Source organism: Leptodactylus fuscus, chromosome 10, assembly GCF_031893055.1.
Source record: "Leptodactylus fuscus isolate aLepFus1 chromosome 10, aLepFus1.hap2, whole genome shotgun sequence".
Lineage (NCBI taxonomy): Eukaryota > Metazoa > Chordata > Amphibia > Anura > Leptodactylidae > Leptodactylus > Leptodactylus fuscus.
Genome location: NC_134274.1, coordinates 16114079 through 16136044, shown reverse-complemented (window position 1 = coordinate 16136044; position 21966 = coordinate 16114079). Strand labels below are relative to the sequence as shown.

Genomic DNA, 21966 nt, shown 5'->3' with positions numbered 1-21966 from the left:
TAATACCTGGCTAGCTGACATTTTACAGTGCCACGATATGGGCAAGACCGATTGGCACTGAAATGGCCGATCTGGGAAAATGACAATTTTCATTTTGGAAAGCGTATTTGGGGTCAAAATGATCACTAGACCCTTTGAGAAATGACATTTCGAAAATGAAATCGCTTCTTGACATTCTCCACTGCATTAGCCCCTTAAAGAGGACCTTTCATCAGATCGGGCACAGGCGGTTCTATATACTGCCGGAAAGCCGACAGCGCGCCGAATTCGGCGCGCTGTCGGCTTTCCCGATCTGCGCCCCGGGTGAAGAGCTAGCGGTGCCGGTACCGTAGGGCTTTAGTGTCGGAAGGGCGTTTCGGACAGTCAGTCAGGTACGTCCTTCTCCACAGAAGCGCCTATCGTGCTGTACAGTGCCAGCGGGGAGGAACGCCCCCTCCTTCTGCTCACAGTGCTCGTCCATAGACGAGTATTATCAGCAGAGGGAGGGGGCGTTCCTCCCCGCTCGCACCGTACAGTGCTATAGGCGCTGCTGTGGAGAAGGACGTACCTGACAGACTGTCGGGAACGCCCTTCTGACTGTAAAGCGCTCCGTACCGGGACTGATCCGGAAAGCCAATAGTGCGCCGAAAGTAGACAAGCGTTAGATTACGTATGTCTCAATGGGGCATCGATAGCCACATCCACCTTCGTGCAACTTTGTGACAAACGATACATTTTTGGGACAAATGCACTAAAACACATATTTGCACCGAAAACGCATGTTCAATCTCACATTCGGATACAAAATACATTTAAGTTAATAGGTTAAGGTGTATACAATGTGTATATATACTATATGTACCGCACACATCAACTACAACAAGAGCTCAGACTCCCAAAAACACAAATACAGAAGACAAGCAGGATTTAGCTGGTGTTCCCTAATATGTTACAAACCTAGATCGCACCGAACAAACTGTGATCCCAAAATCAACATTTGTTAAGATTACACAGCATGCAAACACTATTTTCGAGCTCATATATACAACCACCTTCATGCAACGTTGCGGCTAACAGAGATCGCTAGCAACAATTCCACTAACATTCTTAAGTTGCCACTAAAGCGCGGCTCAAGCAATCCCTGCCTGCAAACACAATGTACTGTACGTAAAACTGCAATATGTGAGGAGTTCATACATACCATACATGTATATACATACCACACTATATATACACAATACATAACACACATGTAGATATTTACAGGGGTGGGTGTTCAACACAAAACTCAATGAAATTCACCTATTTGGGACATGCTCATTAAATAGGACTTTACATAAAGAGCAATAGCATTTTCAACAGTGAATCGCTTTGGCACGGTAAGGGTTAAAGTGAAGAACTTGGTATCATTTGAAAGATGAGATTATCCGCTTTTAAATGAATCGAAAATTAGCTTCATGGTCCAAACAAGTCCAGAAATATGGGCATTAGAAGTAAGGACGGAGCAGCTATGTCCTTGGCTAGACAAGTGACAACCCTTTTCTTGCCATGTCCTCCCAGGGTAAGGGCTAATATCTCATGGCAGCTGAAAATGAGGCTGCCCTCCAATGGCGCTCCCTGCCGGGCCAGGACAGTAGATTTAACTCCGTACGTGGGGGGAGGGGGGGAGGGGGGATTTCCCTGCTCAGAACAAATTGTGTCAATAATTGTTTGATGCGTTTCCTCCTTTAACCCTTGTCAAAATTAAAGCTTGGTGCCTAAAGCTACATTATATTCCACTGGGATTTTCGCTGGCCAATGTTAATACATCTACAAAACACCTGTTGTATCAAAATAGTCTAGATAGAGAAATTCCTTGAGGGGTATAGTTTTCGAGAAATGGAGTCATGGATTAGGGGTTCCATTATTCGGGTACTTTAGGGGCTCTGCTAAGAAGCCACCGCATCCAAAAACTAGTCCCCGAAAATTTGCCCTCTGAAAGCCAAAACAGCAGAAAGTCGGTTCGACAAAAAGCGCCGCAAGAAAAACTGAGGAGTTGCCGCCCGGGGTTTTCCGCCACCGCTTTTTAGCTGTGACTCGCTATACGGGGCCTTATCCTAATATAGTGTAGTACACAGTATATTGGGATGATAACAATTAGGCCCAACACCGAGATGCAGCTACAAAACAACTTGGCAAAAAAAACACATGGAATCCAAATTTATTGATTCTACAGTGTTTTGCATTGTGCATTTTCCAGCCCAGCTTAAAGTAACAAGCCATGATTTTAGAAGCGCACACATTTTCACATTTGCAGCATCTTCCACATCTTTTTTTTCCCTGCAATGTGGGGATTAGGTCAATTGGATTACATTTCTTTCACTTTTCTGGCTTTCGAGAAGAAGACAAAGACGACGTTTTTCTGCCGTACCCAAAATGGCTGTTTTTCGGCAATGTGGGCCTCTAGCCTAAAGAGGTTGGCCACAAATTGGAGCAATCGCTGCGGCGGACACCAGGTAGGTGTAAAAAGGACCATTACAACCAAAACCATTCTCCCCTGTCTCCGGCACCCCGTTGTCCGCCGGTAGTGTCTGTTTGGTCTCGTGCCTTCATTTAAAAAAAAACAAACCGGGACCTAATTGGTCTCAGCCATTACATGAGGTGCAGGACTCCCAGCAAGGAGGCGCCAGCACGACACTGAATGCACACTGGCGGTGTACGACAGAGCACCGGGGACAGATGAGTGCGCTCTTATTTATATGTAACTTAAAGGGATCCGAACACTCAGACGTGATTTTTTGGAGAAGTACCACGTGGGAATAGACTTAAGAAAAGCTAGGAGTCTTCTACCTTTCGTCCTCTTCTCCGCGTCGCCATTCGCCTACAATCCCGGTTCTCGTCGGTATGCTAAGGAGCTCAGGCAGCACTGGGGGCGTCCACAATGCTGCTAGAGCTCTCTCCAGCGCCGCCTCCTCTTCTTCAGCAGCGTCATATTCAGCCTCTTCTTCCAGCGGTGCCTTGTAACTTCTAAGGCCTCGGGCCTTGGCCACAGCAGACTGCGCACGCCCACGCACCAGGAGAAAATGGCCGCTTGCACAGTATTGAAAGCGGCCATTTTCTCGTGGCCTGTGGCCGTGCGCACACTGCTTTGCCCAAGGCCCGACGCCTTAGAAGTTACAACCCTCCGCCAGAAGAACAGGAGGCGCCGCTGGCGAGAGCTCTCTTGCAGCATTGGGGACGCCCCCAGTGCTGTCTGAGCTCGTTAGCATACCGACGAGAACCGGGATTGTAGGCGAATGGCGATGCGGAGAAGACGACGAAAGGTAGGAGACTACTAGCCTTTCTTAAGTCGATTCTCACGTGGAACTTTGACAACATCGTGCCTGAGTGATAGGATCCCTTTCACATCTCCCGCCTGGTACATGAGTTGATCCAATTCCCGGACAAATCTTTCAAGGATTTATCCATCTTTCTAATATCGATGGTCTGTCCTATCGATATTACATCTGCGATGATACAACAGCCAGGACCTCTGCAGATCAGCTCTTCCGGCACAAAGCAGCTACAGGTAATGCTAACAATTGTCTTTCCAAACCCCTTCGTCAATTAATTAGTCTCTTGGCTTAAACATTTTCGAGATTGTCATTTGACTTAGAAAACTTAGAATGTCCCGAAACAATAAGAGGATGACTAAAGTGTGATCCCGACATAAAGCAGGGATCTGCTACATTAGATTTATGAGATCATTTTGGAGGTATGACTATCTGGATACAAGGCACATCACTGCAAACTTTGCAAAATGAACTTTTTTCACATTTCAAACAAATATCCTTGTTTTAGGGTTTCCAGAATTGAAAACAAAATAGATCAACCAAAATGTACCACTAAGACCAAGTACACATGTAGAAACAAGATCACAATTACTTTGAGTTACATTGGGCCGGAGTTCTTACAGCATAAAGCGACACGTCAGATTTCACAAAATTAACCGAGCCCAGAATGGGTTAAAACTCATTCATTAAACCCACCGCCAAAGAAATCCGCCACTCACCCATCCTGTACGGAGAACAAAACTAAACCATCAACCCATCTCTAACCTCCGCTTCATCTCAAAAGTCTTAGGACACTTAGATTACCTACAAAGATATTCTCTTTGAACCGACTCGATTCTTCACCCCCCTCCCCCCCACACCCATTGCAATCTAAGGCCGGGTTCACACCGAGTATTCGGCCTCGTCATTTGGTACGTAGACGCCGCCGCAAAATCACGGCTGCAAAATAGCACCGCGTGGACGGTACCGGCTCCCGTTGAAAACAACGGGAGCGTATACGGCCCGCAAATCCTCCCGCGGCGTCTACGTACCAAATGACCAGCCAGAATACTCCGTGTGAACCCGGCCTTCACATTGTAGATTTTAGTGAAGGTGGTTTGGGAACATCCAAAAATCACAAAACATCACCATCTAATCTCTGCAACTCCACAGCCTGAACCCCTACAGATCAGCCGCTCTCAGACGCGGCTCCCCATCTAAACGCATTTCCGACATATTGGGTGTAAGGAGACACTCGTGAAAACAATATCAAATCCCATTGAAGCAAATTTAGACAGGTTTCAGATGCTCCAGCTGGTGTCCGTTGCGAAAATCTTGTAATGGACAATAGCTACAGACACGGCTGACCGTCAACAACGGTAGTGTGAATACCCCCCCATAGGGTGTTTCTTTTCAGGCAATGACATTGTATGTCCAAATCTAGTCCCCAGGAAACAGGGCTGGCGCTTTGGTGTCAGTGTGACACCTATTAATTTCGTGCGGTGCTGGAACACTAATTACATGTGGCCGAACCCAATGTGCGTTTCACTTACAGGAAGGTCAAGGTACTAACGGCCAGGGACTAGATGCAGCGGCCAGGTACATAGGGTGTCGCCCACTACAGGGGTTACCTCGCTTTACCAGTCGCATTATCGCTAGTTGCAGATTACACACACTCACAAGAACGCGTGCATGCAGGCAAATAGTGCCAAACGCATGTGGCTGGCCGCACATCGCAATAGCACCGCTAGGTTACGGTTTGTGTTCGAAACCGTGTTATATGCTCAACGGCCTTACAATTATTGACCGACACTCCCAGGATTTCAGCTTTGTTTTTTGGGGAAGTTTTGCTACTGAAAAATGCACGCCAAAAAGAAAAAGGTTGCCTACCCAAGTCCTAGGTAGTCCAGAGCATACGATGTCAGCGCACTACAGCGACTTTATAAATACAGCAATTGGACAACCGTTTTTAATTTGACCCAGGGCAACGCTTTCTCGAAAACCGGCCCCGCTTCCAGCACATCAGTTATGTGTTACATCACACGTGCACACAACACAAATTACTCACATGTTTCATATGTGTGTGACGTGTTGTACGTGCCTAAAACCTACAGACAGATAGCACACAGGGTGATGTAACTGGTGCATAACGTATGGATGTAATAATGGATGCAGACAGCGCACGTCACTTACGGGTTACATCACCGATACACACACCAATCACATATTACACAAGCTTAGGTTACACCATACATTGAAGGCGCACACGCGTCAGAAAACTTCTCACTCGCATATTAGATAAATTCCGCACAATATTCTCTTTATATCGCCACATTTATTCATTTACATGTCGTTTGTTACATCGCAGATACAGCACGCATGTGAAGGCATCTAGTATCTGAGCAACATCCCTCATGTTACATCACACACAAAACACATGTCACAGACTTAGAAGTACACAGGGGAGAATTTGGGAACAGAGGGGTTTGCAATTGCAGTCTTGATTCTTGGCTTCTGGTATGAGATGTGTCTTAATAATCCAGATGTAGCTTACGGGATCCCATGCGCCAGAACTGAAACCTACAACTGGCCGGGGCGACCGCTTTATCAGCTAGAATTCACCCCACTTTAAGATGTATACGACAGAAAATCGGATGGCCTCGAGCGTCCTCAGCCCTTACCGAAGGGTGAGTGGGGCAGAAATGATGGACAAAGTCGTGAGACTCGGCCAAGTGTAATGCTTCTTGGCGGACTTTCTGCTGTACGTATCCTATTGTCAAGTACACCGCTCAATGAGAGAACAAAGTGTTTGGACGTCACGTGTCAATCTGCACTGTATGTCCTGTATGTATCTTGAAACTTTGGGGATGGGAGGAGGCCCAGACAAACCTACGCTCTCAGCATCTGCCCTAAATTGAAAAAAAAACATTTGAGTGAAACATTATTTAACCCTTACAACATTTGCTGCACTTGTCGGCTCTCTTTTACCCTCGCACGTGAGGACGGTGATTGAGCTGCTGCCTGCACGTTCAGTAACAAATACTCAATGCAATGAAACCTGGAGGCTGAATTGGGGAGTCGAAGACGGGGCCTTTCAAGTTTTCAAAGCTAAGTAGATCAGAGGACACTCAAGACTAGGATCGTACGCGCTTAACACAACATGAAGACAATGCAAATACATAGCACAAACTGAGAACCTAGCTCTGCTAAAGGTAGTGGCCTGTTAAGGGGTTACTTCCCTGGAAGCCATAGCACGTACACAATGTATCCCAAAAATGTCTGAGTGTCTCAGAGGCAGGAACTCCTAGCTGAATCTCCAGGCCCCCCATCCCCCGATCTCCATAGGTGGCTTCAGCTCTTTGGAGTAGTCAATCCTTGCATGCGTATACCATTACAGGGCACAGAATACAAAATCCCTAACTTAACATTTGTGTATGTAGGTAGTTACTTGCTTTGTGGAAGGAGTCAGACAATGAGGTACTTACATAGTGAGGCAGAGATCAGCGCTTCTCTCCCTGGAGAGGCTGCACACATCCGGACCTAAACAAACACCACACTGCTTATTACAGATACGCGACATGACACCATACATAAGGCACTGACTTTCATCAAAATTTGGACAGTGTACACAATACCGGCTGAAAAAGCATTAGCACATTAACCCTGTGTTCTCTGCAGGATTTCTACAAGGATCTGTCAGGATCATGTACAGAGGGAAATTTTTTTTTTTTTTTGGTACTTTGATCATGCAGTTTTAGGTTTACTATTTCTACAACAAAACATTAGAGTTGCAAGTTTGGGAAACCTAAACATGTAATGTTGGCGCTGCAGGGCCACCTCTGAGAGTATGTTCACACAGCAGAAAACAGATTCCACGCTATGAACTCTCTGTGCGGCTAGTCGTGATGGGATACCGATGCGGTGCTGAGCGCCGCCATACAGCTGAGGCAGTCCGCTCCCAATTAGGCCTAAATGAATGGGCCTAATCGGGAGGGATCCTCGGACTTAGAATGGACAGTAACCGATAGCCATCGGTTTCTGTCTGATGATTTGTGTGGGTTGTTTGCTGAGCATGCTCAGAAAGCAGAAACTAAGCAAAAAAACAAAGCAAACCTATAAAAAAAAACAAAAAATACATGGACACTATTGTGTCCATTTTTTGTTTGTTTATGGACACCTAGCGTAACCCCGGCCTTCAGTGTAATAGTGTTTGCTCACCTGTAGGCGATGCCGTTTAGATCCACATTGGTCCCCGTTTGCTCAATAGTAGGCCACTGTGTTGTCGCCACCAAAAATTCTTTGTTCACGCAGTTTCGGAGACTGTCTGGAATTCGACCTTATAGATAAGATGAAATTGTATTACATGTAGAAAACACGTTGATCAGATCCTTCATACTAAGTGGACATCTTATAGATTATTACATTGCAAAAAACAAAGTCTATCCTGCTGCTCTGAATCTAAGCCACAACCTGGATTCTGATGAAGTGTGCGTGCATGTGCAGATTCACTAATATGTCTTTTCCCAGCACAACACGTTCTGAAGCGCTGTATGTATGTCAAGAAAGGAGTCATTGAACCGCAGTCACATTTACACTGAACACTGGTTAGTTTCCCCCCCCCCAACATCTGCTATCAGTGTCTTCAGTCAAATCTGACAACCAAATCCTAATGTCTGCCGCTCCCTGTGACGGCCCCTTTCTAGGATGCCGAAATGACCTGATAGTTATCTATACTAAACTAATAATTTTGAGACAAATTATAGACACTAATACTTATCAGCTGCACTGCACTCTGGAGATACAATATTGAGGCACAGGACGGAGTCCGCAGCCAAAAACTTTGCATGAATTACCGTATATACTCGAGTATAAGCTGAGTTTTTCCGCACAGTTTTTGTCCTGAAAAAGCCCCCCCCTCGGCTTATACTGGAGGCAAACAAACAAAACAAAAAAAAAAAATAAAAAATAAAAAAGGAGCTTGAAAATAAATATAATAAAAGAAATTACATAAATAAACTTTCAAAATCCCTCCTTTCCCTAGAATACATATGAAAGTAGAAAATGACTATGAAACACATAGACATTAGCTATCCCTGTGTCTGACAGTGCCCGGTCTACTGAATATAGGGGATCTGCGGTGCTCCTGTTCCGTCGGGAGGGGTTAATAGGAGCACCGCAGATCCCCTATATTCAGCCAGACTGAATTCCAAGTGGGGGAAAAAAAAAAACAGTCCTCAAGCTCAGGGAAGGGGCAGACAGACAACCAAAACACCCCCTCCCCTTCCCAGCACCTACTGCACCCAAGAACTCTGACCATTTTAATTTTTGACATTTTCCAGTAGCTGCTGCGACTTATACTCGAGTCAATAAGTTTTCCCAGTTTTTTGTGGTAAAATTAGGGGCCTCGGCTTATATTCGGGTCAGCTTATACTCGAGTATATACGGTACTTAAGCCCTTACATTGCAATCTGCATCACAAGTCAAATTCGACAATGGCCCAGATTTGGGGACATCTTATCCATTTGTTTAGGCTGCAGTTTGGCATCTCCCAATATAACCTTGCATGTAAATGCACCCTTATTCTCCCCTGTGCTTGCACCAAATACAACTTTCGGAATTTTTACACTTTTTACGTATTTAAGTAGAAGTTTCGGCCTTACCTGTGACCGCTCGTCGCATCTCAGTAGCTGCGGCTTCTCTCATCTCCAGGGATGCCTGCTCGCTGTACCATGCTGTATGTGGGGTGCAGATCAGATTGGGAGCATCTTTTAGCGGACCCTGACCGTACCTAGGCAAAAAATAGTTTGGTGAATTCTCCTATCTGGAAAACTTAGAAAGGTTTTTCCTCTTTCAAGACTAATGCTATGTCACTGGAATATGGCATCACCAGCAGCCCAGTAGAGCTGGAGCTTATTACTTATGTACTGAGTTTGGCCACAGTCAGTCTAGGCCATAGGGGCAAATCTGGCCCGTAGCCTTGTGGCCTGTGGCATCTGCCATGCGTTGACTTGAGATAAGCGATACTCACAAAAAAGGTTCAGACTCGTGGACGTCTAGAGCGGCTCCTCGGATCCTGCCTTCCTTCAGTCCCTGAGCCAAAGCCTTTTCGTCTACTAATCCTCCACGTGCCGTATTCACCAGGAAGGCTCCCTGCCTCATCTGCAAATACATCACAGGCATAAAAAAAAAAAAAAATATATATATATATATATATATATATAACACCCATCCTGCAATGTAAAGCTACAGTCAGACAGGAAATATCACTTATATCTCAGGGCTCGTTCACATCTGCGCCCAGTCTCCGTTCTTCAGGTTTCCAGTTCCTGGACAAAACAGAGGCAGGAGACGCAAAGCTGCAGGACTCTTTCATACCCATTCATTTGAATGGGTTGGAAAAGTGTCCGGGGGTGAGCACCAGCAATCGTTTTATGCCCTCCATGGCAAAACCATTTTTTGGGTTTTTTAACCAGACGCAGAGTCAGACATGCAGTACTCTGTGCCCGGTTTACAAAAAAAAAAGGTTTTGCCGCGGAGAGCATAAAACGCTCAGGGCTCATTCACATCTGCGCCCGGTCTCCATTCTGCAGGTTTCCGTTTCCTGCACAAAACAGAGGCAGGAGACAGAAACCTGCAGGAGTCTCTCTCATTCATTCATTTGAATGGGTGAGAAAGCTGTCCGGCCGTGAGCGGCGGTGAGCGTTTTATGCTCTCCGCCGCGAAACCGGTTTTTTGAATCCGGACACATGCAGTCGCACATGCAGTGTATTAAAAAGAAATAGAAAGCAGTGGACACATCTAAAAACACCAAAGCGATCACGTCACTGCAGCCTTAGGAAATGACACGCTATTTAGTAATGTGCTTAGTATCACTTTTCTTTGTTGATTTGTTCGGCTTTTTCAGTATCCATATAACTAATCGGGAAATATTCAAATTTTTACACGGAGCAAACACAAGTAGTCTGAGATTTCCGGACTGCTGCCTTTAACTTGTAAATTTTGGTTTACAGAGCACGACACCTATAACGCTACAGTGTTGATCTAGAGCAGGGGTAGGCGTGCCGATTTTAAGTACAGAATCAAAACTAAGGTCCTGGGAGTGCGGCCAGTAATAGGAAGGCTGACGCCCTCTATATTACAGTCATATACTGCAAACCGTAATGCTGCTATTTCCGGGGACATTGCTGGACTTTACCATTAGAAGCTCACAAATAGTGGGGAATGTATGTGTCCAGGAGTATCACATGGCGGCAGTCTTATGGTGGGGAAAAACTAGGTATCTGAAGGTAAAGTTTCAGTAGCTTAAGAACATCCAATGCCTTCAAATGATGCATTTTTGCAAAAAAAAAAAAAAAAATTGATACAGCCCCTGCACATAATATAACATTCCTAAGAATTTTCCACACTCACTATTATTACCATACTCTGGAGTCTGAAGACCTCACAGTATAAGTGAAAAAAAGAGGGGACATACCTTTATATAACAAAAAAAAAAAAAATAAATAAATAAATAAAGGTACTCATCCACCCTGCACTCCGGAGCGTCTCTGTTCTCTTCAGTGCTCGAGTCGGCGACTGCCGATTGGGTCTGGAGGGTCACGTCGCCATCATTATGCCGATGGGACCCCTCGGGCCCTATCGGCGTTCCCTTACTTCAGACAGTAGGGTGTTGCTCCATTATTATTTGTCATGTTTCCTCACCTCCCCTGGACCTCCGCTTCTTGAGACCCCACAGTATAATAGCAGTTAGGTTTTGGACATTTTGGGTCTGTTCTCATTTACCGTTCAGACCTTTCACAACTACAATCTTGCTGGTGAGTAAATGAATTTTGATCTCGGCAATCTTTCTGTTAATGGATGGGACTGAGCGCCAATCACAGCACACAAGCGAGTTGAAAAGAATTTCATGGTGCGAAACTCAAACAATGTCTATTCTGGCCCCAATTTACCGACACCAGGGATCAGCAAACTTCAGAATAGCAGCTATTGTGACACTACAACTCCCAGCATTTGCTGTTCTTGGGACTCCCAGAGAAATGAAGGGAGAGAAACAAAAAACAAGGCCTCGAGTCCATAGAGGAAGGAAGAGTAGCAAGGGATTAAGCAAGCCGGTAACTGAGCACCGTATAGCAGACACTATCTGGGATACAAATGGACTGGAAATTGGAAGACACGACAAAGAGTAACTGTAATGTCGCCCCACACTGTCCTTACTGCACGGGATTATGAGACTATTCCAGGAATGTGCCGCACCTCCGCATGTACCCGCCGTAGCCCTGACATACGTGGTGTACGTGTTACTTACCTGTTTGATTGTGAAGTCATTTATAAGGTGGTGGTTGTGTTCGTTCAGGTTACAGTGCAGAGACACGCAGTCGCTTTGGTAAAGCAAGTCCTGCAGTGTGTACACCCTCTGCACGCCCAGCGAGCGCTCCGTCCCGTCCTGCAGGTATGGGTCATAAAACAGAACATTGAAGCCAAACACCTTGGCCCTTACGGCCACTGCTTGTCCTACACGACCTGTGAAAGAAAACATCGCCGGGAGAGGAAGTGTCAGCTGAACCATACTCGCCATATGCAATACTGCACTAACAACGCTAAGGGTGCATTCACACAATGTCCTTTGGCACGTAGACGCTGCGGGAGCTTTGGCGGGCCGTATATGCTCCCATTGATTTCAATAGGAGCCGGGATCGTAGACGCGGCACCATTTTGCGTCCGTGATTTTGCGGCGGGAAAAATCACTGCCACAAAATAGCGTCGCGTATACGATCCACGCTCCCATTGAAATCAATGGGAGCGCATACGGCCCGCTAAAGCTCCCGTGGCATCTACGTGCCACATTACGTGCCAAAAGACATCGTGTGAATGCACCCTTAACAGAACAACATTCACTTATATGGAAGGGACCAGAGGAAAAGGTAACAAAGGCTCGGACTTCTGCACTCGGGACGGGACTGGACACATCAAGCAGCGATAAACCGGAAGAAATATCTCTAAAGCTTTAGGACGTCACACAGGCGGACACCTAAATATCAGGTAAGTTGTTCTATCTTCAGCGGTTTAGCCAATTATGGGCAGTGAGCGCTAAGAAGATATAATCTGCAGAGGCCGGGGGATTACAGATCACACAGAAGGCCAGATTTTATATCTCCTGTCACAGCTTACATCGACTACACAAACATCAAGTAACTGTGGTAAATGCCAAATACAAAAGTCACAATGTAAGCGATACCCCCAGCTGCGGCCTTATAACTAATACATTCCCAGGAACGCCATCTACGGCCATATCTGAAGACAGGATTTAGGAAAACACTGGAGGCGTATATCCCAGGGTCAAAAAAAAATAAACACATTAAAATAAAGGGAGATCATCATGTCTTTAGGTTTCTCCACTTTAAGAAACCAAGGAAGACTAGAGTTAAAGGAGTTATTCAGAAGTTGGAAACATGGCTGCTGTCTTTCAGAAACCATTCCACTCCCTCTTCTTGGCCAGTGACATCACAGACGTCAGTCAGTCCTTTGTATCTGAATGGACCTGAGCTGGAAGTGAGGCTGTTTGACCAAGGGCTGTGAAGCGGAATGGTTTAGGAAAGAAAAATACCACTTTACAACTTATCTAGAGATGTGGCCAAGCTTATTGGACTCATCTCTGCTACCCCTGGCACATACACAGACCAGTCATAGAACCAGGGCTGTAGACTTCACTGCACATGTGCCAGACATCAGGAGAACGGGGGTAGCCGTTAGGTCACACGTTCATTTCTATCTCCTATCCTGATCTTTGTCAAGGAGATTAATATGAGAAGTGAATGGTGCAGTCACCGGCTGGACAGATCGGTAACCCAATGGACACCGGGTATAACATAACACCTTCGTGACAGCCAGGTATTCTGCAGGAAAACTATCTTAGGGCTCGTTCTCACGCTGTAACACAGCGCTCATTCTGACATGTAAACACGTGTCAGAGTCAGCGCTTCAAAACCGAATCCCATTGACTTCAATGGGTTCCATCTTACGTGCACTAAACATTTAAATCAATGGGAGGCTTTTTAAACCATTGATTTCAATGTGTTATGCGTGTTAAACGCAATCCATTGAAGTCAATGGGATTCTGTTTTGAAGCGCTGACTCTGACACGTGTCAGAACGAGTGCCGCGTTACATCGTGGGAACGAGCCCTTAGACAAAGGGCAATTCCTTGGATTAGATGGAAGGCCACTCATCTGAATGCCACTGTCTGACCAGATTCCGCTTTCCCTGGTGATGCCAAAGGAGAGGAAAGTCTCCGTGTGATCTGCTTCGCTTTTATAGGTGGTCTTATTACAACCAGCCCTTAAATCGCTTCACTAGTGATGTCACATTCACCTCTTCACTAACAACAAGACCGCCAAAGATTTGGGAATTCATCCCTGAATATCAGAGAGAACTAGAAGTCTTACCGTGAACTGCTCCATTACTAAGGGGGGCAACTTTCTGGATTGCCAGGACACAATGAAACTGTACAGGCTTATCTGGACACTGTACAACATGGCGTATCTGTGGTGCGTGATCTCAACAACACTAATATTTGTCTCATGTACATATGAACAGAAAGAGTTTATCTCTATATGACAATGGCTGGAGAAATATTACTACATGGCAATATTTATCCTATACCATTATGGTCACCCAGCTTATAGTGCCCAAGTTGTGGACTGCCCCCTCACCAGCTAGAAAGACTCGTTATTCAGAAGAAGACTGTAGATTTGTCGCCATCGCTCGGTTATGCTATCCACTTACCGAATCCGATCAAGCCTAGAGTCTCTCCACGAACGCGAGCTGCCCCAGAGGCCACTTCTCTTATCTGCTCCACGCTGTGCACCCTCGTCCCCTCCCGCAGGGACTGATACAGCCACGTGTTCCTCCGATAGAGATTCAGAATATGGCAGATTGTAGAATCTGCCGTCTCCTCCACAGCTGCCGAAGGGATATTACACACCGCCACTCCTATAGGGGAATGAAGGACATTAGAACACGCAAGCCTTACTTATGACTACAACACTTTCAGAACTATTATTAACATCCAGCACCGAAAAAAATCACATTAGGAAGTTATTAAAGGGGGTTTCCAAGGCTGCAGTACTGATGGATTGTCCTCAGGGCTGGACATCAAGATCAGGTTGTGGTGCTAAACTTCCACATCATTTGTTAGATGGGGTCATGTGGGCTATTCACTGTGTCCACGGATCCTTACACATGTAGTAGTGGGGGTGATAGGTACTGCAGCTTTGGAATCAATACTGGAAAATACGGGTTTAGTGATTTCTATTCTGGAAAGTTTACTCACTCAGGACTATATATAACATACCGTATATACTCGAGTATAAGCCGAGTTTTTCAGCACAGTTTTTGTGCGGAAAAACTCTGCCTCGGCTTATATTCGAGTCATTACGTAGTTACAGGCCCAGCAGACAGACATGGGGCTGGTGCCGGGCCGCAGCATCTCCACGCTCCTGCCAGAAGTACTGGGGCCTTCTAACAGAAGTACCAAAAGTACTTCTGTAGTTTGAAATGAACATGGCGATGCTGCAGGCCCGGCACCCGCCCCAGTGTCTGTATGCCGGGTCTGTAACTACGGTAGCTGTAGTCTGGAGCTATAATGGCGCCGCTCTGCTCCAGAGCGGTCGCCATTGTAATCGGCACCTCCACTGTAACTCTTACAGTGGTAATGCCGGAGTTCCTGAGCACTGGAGTTGGAGTGGAGATGCCCCCCGCTGCGGGGAAGCAGCAGGTGTCACCATGTCCTTGGAGAGGGGAGGGAGCAGGCTCGACCGGTCTCTCAAGTACAGCCCTGAAGTGCTGAGGGAGATCCCCGGCCGCCAGCAGGAGCGTGTGCCTGAAGGAAGACCTCGGCCGCCGGACCTGAAGGGGAACTGCGGCCGGCCGCCGGCAGAAGCGCTGAGAGGAATTCCAGGCAGCCGAGTCTGCTGGGGACTCCCCTCTGCGCTTTGGCTGGCGGCCGGCCACAGTTCGCACTTCAGGTCCGGCGGCCGAGGTCTTCCTTCAGGTCTGCCCCTCAGTGCTCCTGCCGGGGATTCCCCTCAGCGCCTCTGTAAAGGCTCCCCGGCTGCACTGTTTTTCTTTTGTAGGCTGCTCTATGCAGCCTACAAAAGAAATGACGATTTTTGCAATGTATTGCTATGCATCAGCATTGTAATGCATTGCATTAGTGATCAGACCCCCTAGAGGGTCTAATAAATGCAAAAAAAAAAAAAAAAAAAAAAAAAAGAATAATAATTCCTCAAAAAAGTACAAAAAAAAATTATAAAACTATATAAAACTAAGGGTGCGTTCATACGATATAAAATGGAGCGTAATCTGCCACATATACGGTGTGTCAGAGTTTGCGCGCTCAAAAAGATCCCATTGATTTCACCGCGTTATTTTGTGCCTGTAATTTTGCGGCCGCAAACAAACAAAAAACATGTACAAAAAAAAGATATACACTTTTCCAATATACTTTCTGTATCAATTCCTCCCGGTTCTCGAGATCTCTGCTTGCTGTCATTCATTCTGTTACTTCTAGACTCACAGGATACCAGGCAGATGTAATGAGCGGCACCTGTGCACTCATCACATGACCATGGTCAGACTTTTATTCACTAGAAGTAACAGAATGAATGACAGCGAGCAGAGATCTAGAAAAGCGTGAGGAATTGATACAGAAAGTACATTGGAAAATTGTATGTCTTTTTACTGTACATTTGTTGGTCAATATTGGTCTGAAAGTGGCCAACCCCTTTAAGCTGTATCTTGGTAACATATATTAAAGTGGTTGTCCTAGACTATCCATTGGTGGTCTTAGAATAAGCAACACTCCCACCGATCAGCTGAAGTTACCAGCACACTGCGCAGTGGCTGTTCCGCACTGCAGCTCCCATTCACTTGAGCCATCTGTGCAGGTATTAGGGTATGTTCACATGGCGGAACCCTTTTCCGTCGTGCGACTTTTCCACGCGGCTAGCATCCTGTCACGGCATCTAAGCAGGAGCGTGTCTCGAGCCACAAATGCTGAGGCTGATTCTGCAAGATAGGGCATGTCGCTTATTTTTCCTGCTAGCTGAAAAAAAAAAAACAAAATAAAAAAAAAAATAAAATGACTCCCACTCAAATGAACGGGAGACATTTTTGCTGGCGGATTCTGTGTCAACATCCGCCAGCAAAAAAGTCTGCGTGAACATACCCTTGGAGGATCGGCTGCTCCAATCTCATCCTAAGGAGAGGCCATCCATATGCAGTCTTGGACAACTGTAAGTTAAATGACTTCTCAAACTGATCCCGAGGTGTTACAAGAGGAAAATAGAATAATGACAAATACCAAAAACCTAGGAACATCGCTATTACATAGTACAATGCATCACAGACTAGACTACCAACATAAAATGCCCAAAATAGTGTGCATAAATACCATGACCATACAACAAGCCCCTATGATCCTGCACGTGGTGTAGACCGGCTGCTTGTGGCCAATTGTGTCAATTACATTTCTATAGTTTCACCTTTCAAGGTTGCTTTCAATGTACCATTCAGAACAATGGAACGGGGGATATTTCATATATTTTTACACAGTGAAGCCTCCCCTTACCACTTCATGAGAACGACCCCCCTCCCCTCACCACTAATATTATATTCTCTTACATCCCGGAGTGCTGCTTTGAACCTGAACGGTTCCAGTGTCCAGAGGAAACATCATGAAAGTGATGCAACTGCGGAGTGACTATCGCTGAATTATTAAGAGACTTCTAAAGCCGGTGAATCTGTAATGAGCCGATATTCCTGAGACTATTGCGTACCGGTAACATGACTGAAGTGCAGAGCATTGAATTAGTCAGAACCTATATTATCGATGTGATTGGAGAGCTATTAGGTTAGGCTCATATATCACCACTCGGCTCCTCCTGCCCTATAACACGCTGTCCGCACGCTGCGCTGCAGTTTCCACGTGACAGGTTCCATTTAAAAAGGGTAGCGGTAACATATAGAGAATAAGGATTGGAGCAATGGTGACACGGCGGTACCTACCCAGGTCTCCGGCTGCCTTGATGTCAATGTTGTCATATCCGCTGCCTATCCGCACTATGACACGAAGAGACTTAAACTTCTCCAAGTCTTCACGTGTCAGGGTGATTGTGTGATACATCATGGCGCCCACCGCTTCATTCAGGACCTACAACACAGGTATATCATTAGTCGCCACATACATAGTAAGCCCATAAAACATGATAATACAATCTGACTAGGGGTCTATTCAACAAATGCCGTATACTCTGCATAGGAAAAACCATCAAGCGCTCTGTTGTTCACAGCCGGTGTTCATCCAAGTGTAAGCCAATATACAACAGTCAGTCTGATTTTCACACACAAAACCCAGAAGTTTTTGACGCACGTGAAAAAGAACGCAAGTCATCTATGAAGGATGGGATCAGGAAGCCGACGGCACGGTTCTCTGAGCAGTGGCAGAACTGAGTCACTACAGCGTAAGTCTCATTGAAATAGATGGGAACTAATCTGCAGTACCTGGTCTGGCCACTATATAGAGAACAGTGCTGTCTGCTTCCTGCTCCGTTCTCTGTGTATCAGCTGCTTAGAACAGCTTAATGAGGGGAGTGGGGTGCTGAGTGTCAGACCTACACTGATCTGGTATTAATAACCTATCCTTAAGATAGATCAGCAAGATTTTTATCACAGAAAAGCCCTTCAATAGTCTTCTCTGGCCTGTTAAAATTTTCAAAGATTCGTCATATTCTAATATTATCAGATCAAACAAACATTTGCTTGGGAATAGATCTACTTTGATACGGTCATGTGCTATCTGTTCAAAAATACAAAAAAAAAACCACCTACATTTAAAGGGCTAACTGGGATTAGAAAAAGCAGGACTTTGCCCCCCCCCCCTACAGGTTGTACCAGGTATTGCAACGTGGCACCACTGAAGTGAATAGAGTTTAGCTGCAGTACCACATTCAACCTTTGCAGAGATGTGGCAGTGTATCTATTTGGGTCAATGCTTCCTTTTAAGAAGGGTCTGCGGAAACTAACCACCAATGGGTAAGGGTCATGTATTACACAATGGCCACTGAAATTACTTGTAAAGCTGGTGCCTCCCAATTGAAGGATGTTGCTCTATAGAATCCCAACAGAGTATGTGAAAGTGGGTTTCATAAACTGGACTTATTGGAACATTAAACTAAAAAAAAAAAAAAAAAATGGAGTCAAAAAGTTGACCCGCTAACATTGAATGGGAAAGAACAAGGAATGAACCCAGTCTATATCTCATCGTGGCCATGTAAAGCTGCCAAAGATGACGCCAAGATTCTCCCCCTACTCGCGACACAAGAACAGATTCGCCTTACCTTTTCATGGATCTCTTGTGTAGACTGAGCGTCACAAAATGCCACGGTTGCCAAGTCTTTGAGGATTGGCATCTCTACTGTGCAGTCCCTTCCGTCCAACAGAGCTATAAGCGGGCGAGGGTGCATCGGGCCGTTGACCGTCTGGGGCCTCATACCTGGAACATGATGAAACAGAAACCTCAGATGAGCGACGTACATGCAAGGGACACGGGATGCCCAAGGACATTGACACAATACGTCAGAAGAGACAGGCGAAGAAAAGGGAATCTAATGGTAGCGGCCAAGTACGTCATCCCCCGACAATGGAAGACCGATACGCCCTCACTCATCCATGTCAGACTGGCTCCAGGAGATCCTGCACATTCAGGGGATGGAAGGCCTGGTTGACAGATGACAGTGCCCATAAGAAAGTGTGGCAACTAAGGAATGTCTTCTATTACTCTGCTTCTTCTCAAACCTCCTTTTATACTCCTTCCTCGCTATATCATTGGGAAAAGTCATTTTTAACTAATCACATGCTTGCATAGGCTTTAGAAATACTATTTCACATCTACCTTTAGTATGTAGATTGCCTCAGTGGTTTTAGGAATAAATCCGTTTTTTATTCATTTTGCTAATGAGCTTCCAGCCAGCACAGGAAGTTCCCAACAGCACTCGTCTCTGCTATTATCTCCTATGTGTGTGTGCAAACAGGAAGCTGAGTCATTAGCAGCAGCCTATGTACACCCATAGGAAATGCTCTATTTCTTTCCCCTGCAAACTTTATATTGGTTATACTTGTTCTAATGTTATTGTTAGATATATTAGACTTCTTACCCTGCTGCGTCAGGAGTGCTCTCCCGCTCCCTCCTCTCCTGTTTTTGGATCTTACCCCATATAAAGGGAATTAGTAAGAAGTCCAATTGTTTAAAGAATCGCCACGGCACTGGTACAGCCGCGTGTTCAAAAACGTACTGACATTTTGGAAGAACCACCATTTTGATGAGGTTAATCCGCCCAGCCACTGACAAAGGCAAAGCTCGCCACACCTGAAACGTGCCCCAAAAGTGACCAAGGAGTAGAGACACATTGAGACTCAGGAATTGTTTATGATCAGTAGAGATGTGAATTCCCAAATACTTACTCCTCTCCTGTTTTTATCCTCATCTACTGTGGACTCTCCTACTGTCTCCCTGATTGTTCCTAAAACTACAGCCCAACCCCCCCCCCCCCCCCCCCCCCCTGGCCGGATCTTCTGCTAACAGTTCTGGTTTGGGTCCATTCACACGAATTTCAGGCCTGAAGAAAAGCCTTCCATTGACTTCAGTGGGTTCCTTTTTCTGCTAGCAATCTTTGTGGGAAGAGGGATAGAGACAGAAGGTGAGGGGGAAAGGCTGTTAAGATGGTGATGTGGTGACAGTAGTGTTATTGGAGGTTGTAGGCCTTCCTGAATAGGGGAGTCTTCAGGGCCCTCTTGAAGCTTGTGATTGTGGGGGTCAGTCTTATGTGTCTTGAGTTCCAGACTATAGGGATGCACGGGAAAAATCCTGGAGACGGTTGTGTGAAAAGCAGATAAGAGCGGAGTAGGAGGAGGTCTGGAGGATCAGAGGTTGCATGTGGGCAGGAGCGGGAGATTAGGTTGGAGATATATGGAGGAGACAGCTTGGGGATGGCTTTGTAGGTCACTGTTAGTATTCTGAACACTATTCGCTGGGCAAAGGGTAACCCATGAAGGGATTGGCAGAGGGGAGCAGCTGATGTAGAGCAGGGGCGGGGAGAAGAGGTGTATTAAACGAGCAGCACAGTTTAAGGTGGACTTGAGGGGAACAAGAGAGGACCATGGAGAAGGATGTTACAGTCATCTAAGCAGGAGATTATTAAGGCATGGACTAACATCTTTGTAGTTGCAGGGGTGAGGAAGAATTGTGTGAAAATTTAGACAAAAGTTCAAATAAGGCCGCCCAAGTGTTAGCCATGAAGATGGCGTCGGATGCCCGTCCACAACCGATAACAATACTGAGTGTGCAGGTAAATTGATTGTCTTGGATATTGGGACCTGTTTGGTCTTATATAAGAAGCCTTTGGAGGACCAAGATTCAGGTCTGGGAAGTGAATTTGCAGCTAGCATCTCAGTGTAAACCAGTGGCTTGTAATGTGGGAATATGAAAGCTTATTGACAGATGGACAAAGTGTATTGAAAAGCAGAGACAGAGAGACACAGATTGTGTCAAAAGTGATGGTTTTGTCTTTTCTTACAGTTGATTTCAAGAAATTCCACAGGAGATCCTTTTAGTCTCACCCTTATATATTCCACATCTCACCATTTTGTGTCCCATCTGTCACAACGAGTCTATTAACCCATACTATAATCCTGCTGTATTGTTACGTAACCAGCATAGCACCAGCATGTTCTGCAGTGTTGTACAATGGATCTATCCAATCACATCACTCACTGTCCCTGTTGGGTCTCACAGTCACATCTCAGGCACCCACAGACAGAGGCAATTTTATGGAACCCAGAAACATGACTACATTAATACTATATGCCTACGGTGATGGAACAAAGCAGCCAACTAGTGAGCACTTCTTCTGCTCGGACATGAAATCACAAGCCTTCAAAGTAGGGTTTGCCCATAAGTTACAGTAGGGGCGTATAGATGTCATAGGGGGGTTCCCAACAAAGGGCCCTCCCCTATTCCTTCTATTAGCCTATTAAGAGGCAATGAAAAGAGAAGTTTCCATTCTGGGGGATTCAGGGCACCATATAATATCTGCTCACCTATTGCCTTGTCTGCCTGCATATAACACTATATATATATAACGGGATTAGCTCAGGGATCGCTGTCTTAAGCACTTTTTGGCACAAAATGAAAGTCCAATCCAGCCAAGTATGGGGCAACTGGCCGCAACCAGTTTTAGTAGGATTTTTCCAGGCAAAACAAAACATAAACAATGCAAAATAAAGTCCTAGCCGTCCGGCTTTTACCTTCAACACAGGTTACCTAACTATGAGAGCTAGGCCTTTTGCACAGCTCCCAAAACACAAAACAGCAATATTACTTACAAGTATCTTTCCCCAGGAGTAGACAGAGCCGTATATACCTGTGGACTGACTGCCCTTTTATACAGACACTTTCATTTAACCAGGAATTAACCCCACACATCTCAAATCCTGGAGTGGCTGAGTGGAGGATAGACACAGCCAATACTCCCACTCCAGCAGCCAGAACTTTACACCAGGGTTTTGGTAAGACCCACCAGCCAGGAGCAAAGCTATGCTCAGCTGCACCTAGATTGTGTATGACAGGAACCTGGGAGAGATGT

General features: G+C 45.7%; 1 protein-coding gene across 3 annotated transcripts in view; it reads right to left on the bottom strand.

Moving 5' to 3' along the window:
• CTBP2 (C-terminal binding protein 2) overlaps positions 1 to 21966 on the bottom strand; it is an 81235-nt gene that overhangs the window by 17775 nt on the left and 41494 nt on the right. For all 3 annotated transcript variants that reach the window (XM_075257766.1, XM_075257767.1, XM_075257765.1), the window contains 8 exons: positions 18664 to 18818; positions 17333 to 17477; positions 14051 to 14257; positions 11575 to 11789; positions 9298 to 9428; positions 8930 to 9057; positions 7488 to 7605; positions 6755 to 6809 (listed from right to left, as the gene is read on the bottom strand). In XM_075257766.1, the coding sequence (XP_075113867.1) occupies positions 6770 to 6809; positions 7488 to 7605; positions 8930 to 9057; positions 9298 to 9428; positions 11575 to 11789; positions 14051 to 14257; positions 17333 to 17477; positions 18664 to 18818 (1139 nt within the window). In that variant the 3' untranslated portion in view covers positions 6755 to 6769. The remainder of the gene's footprint in view (positions 1 to 6754; positions 6810 to 7487; positions 7606 to 8929; positions 9058 to 9297; positions 9429 to 11574; positions 11790 to 14050; positions 14258 to 17332; positions 17478 to 18663; positions 18819 to 21966) is intronic.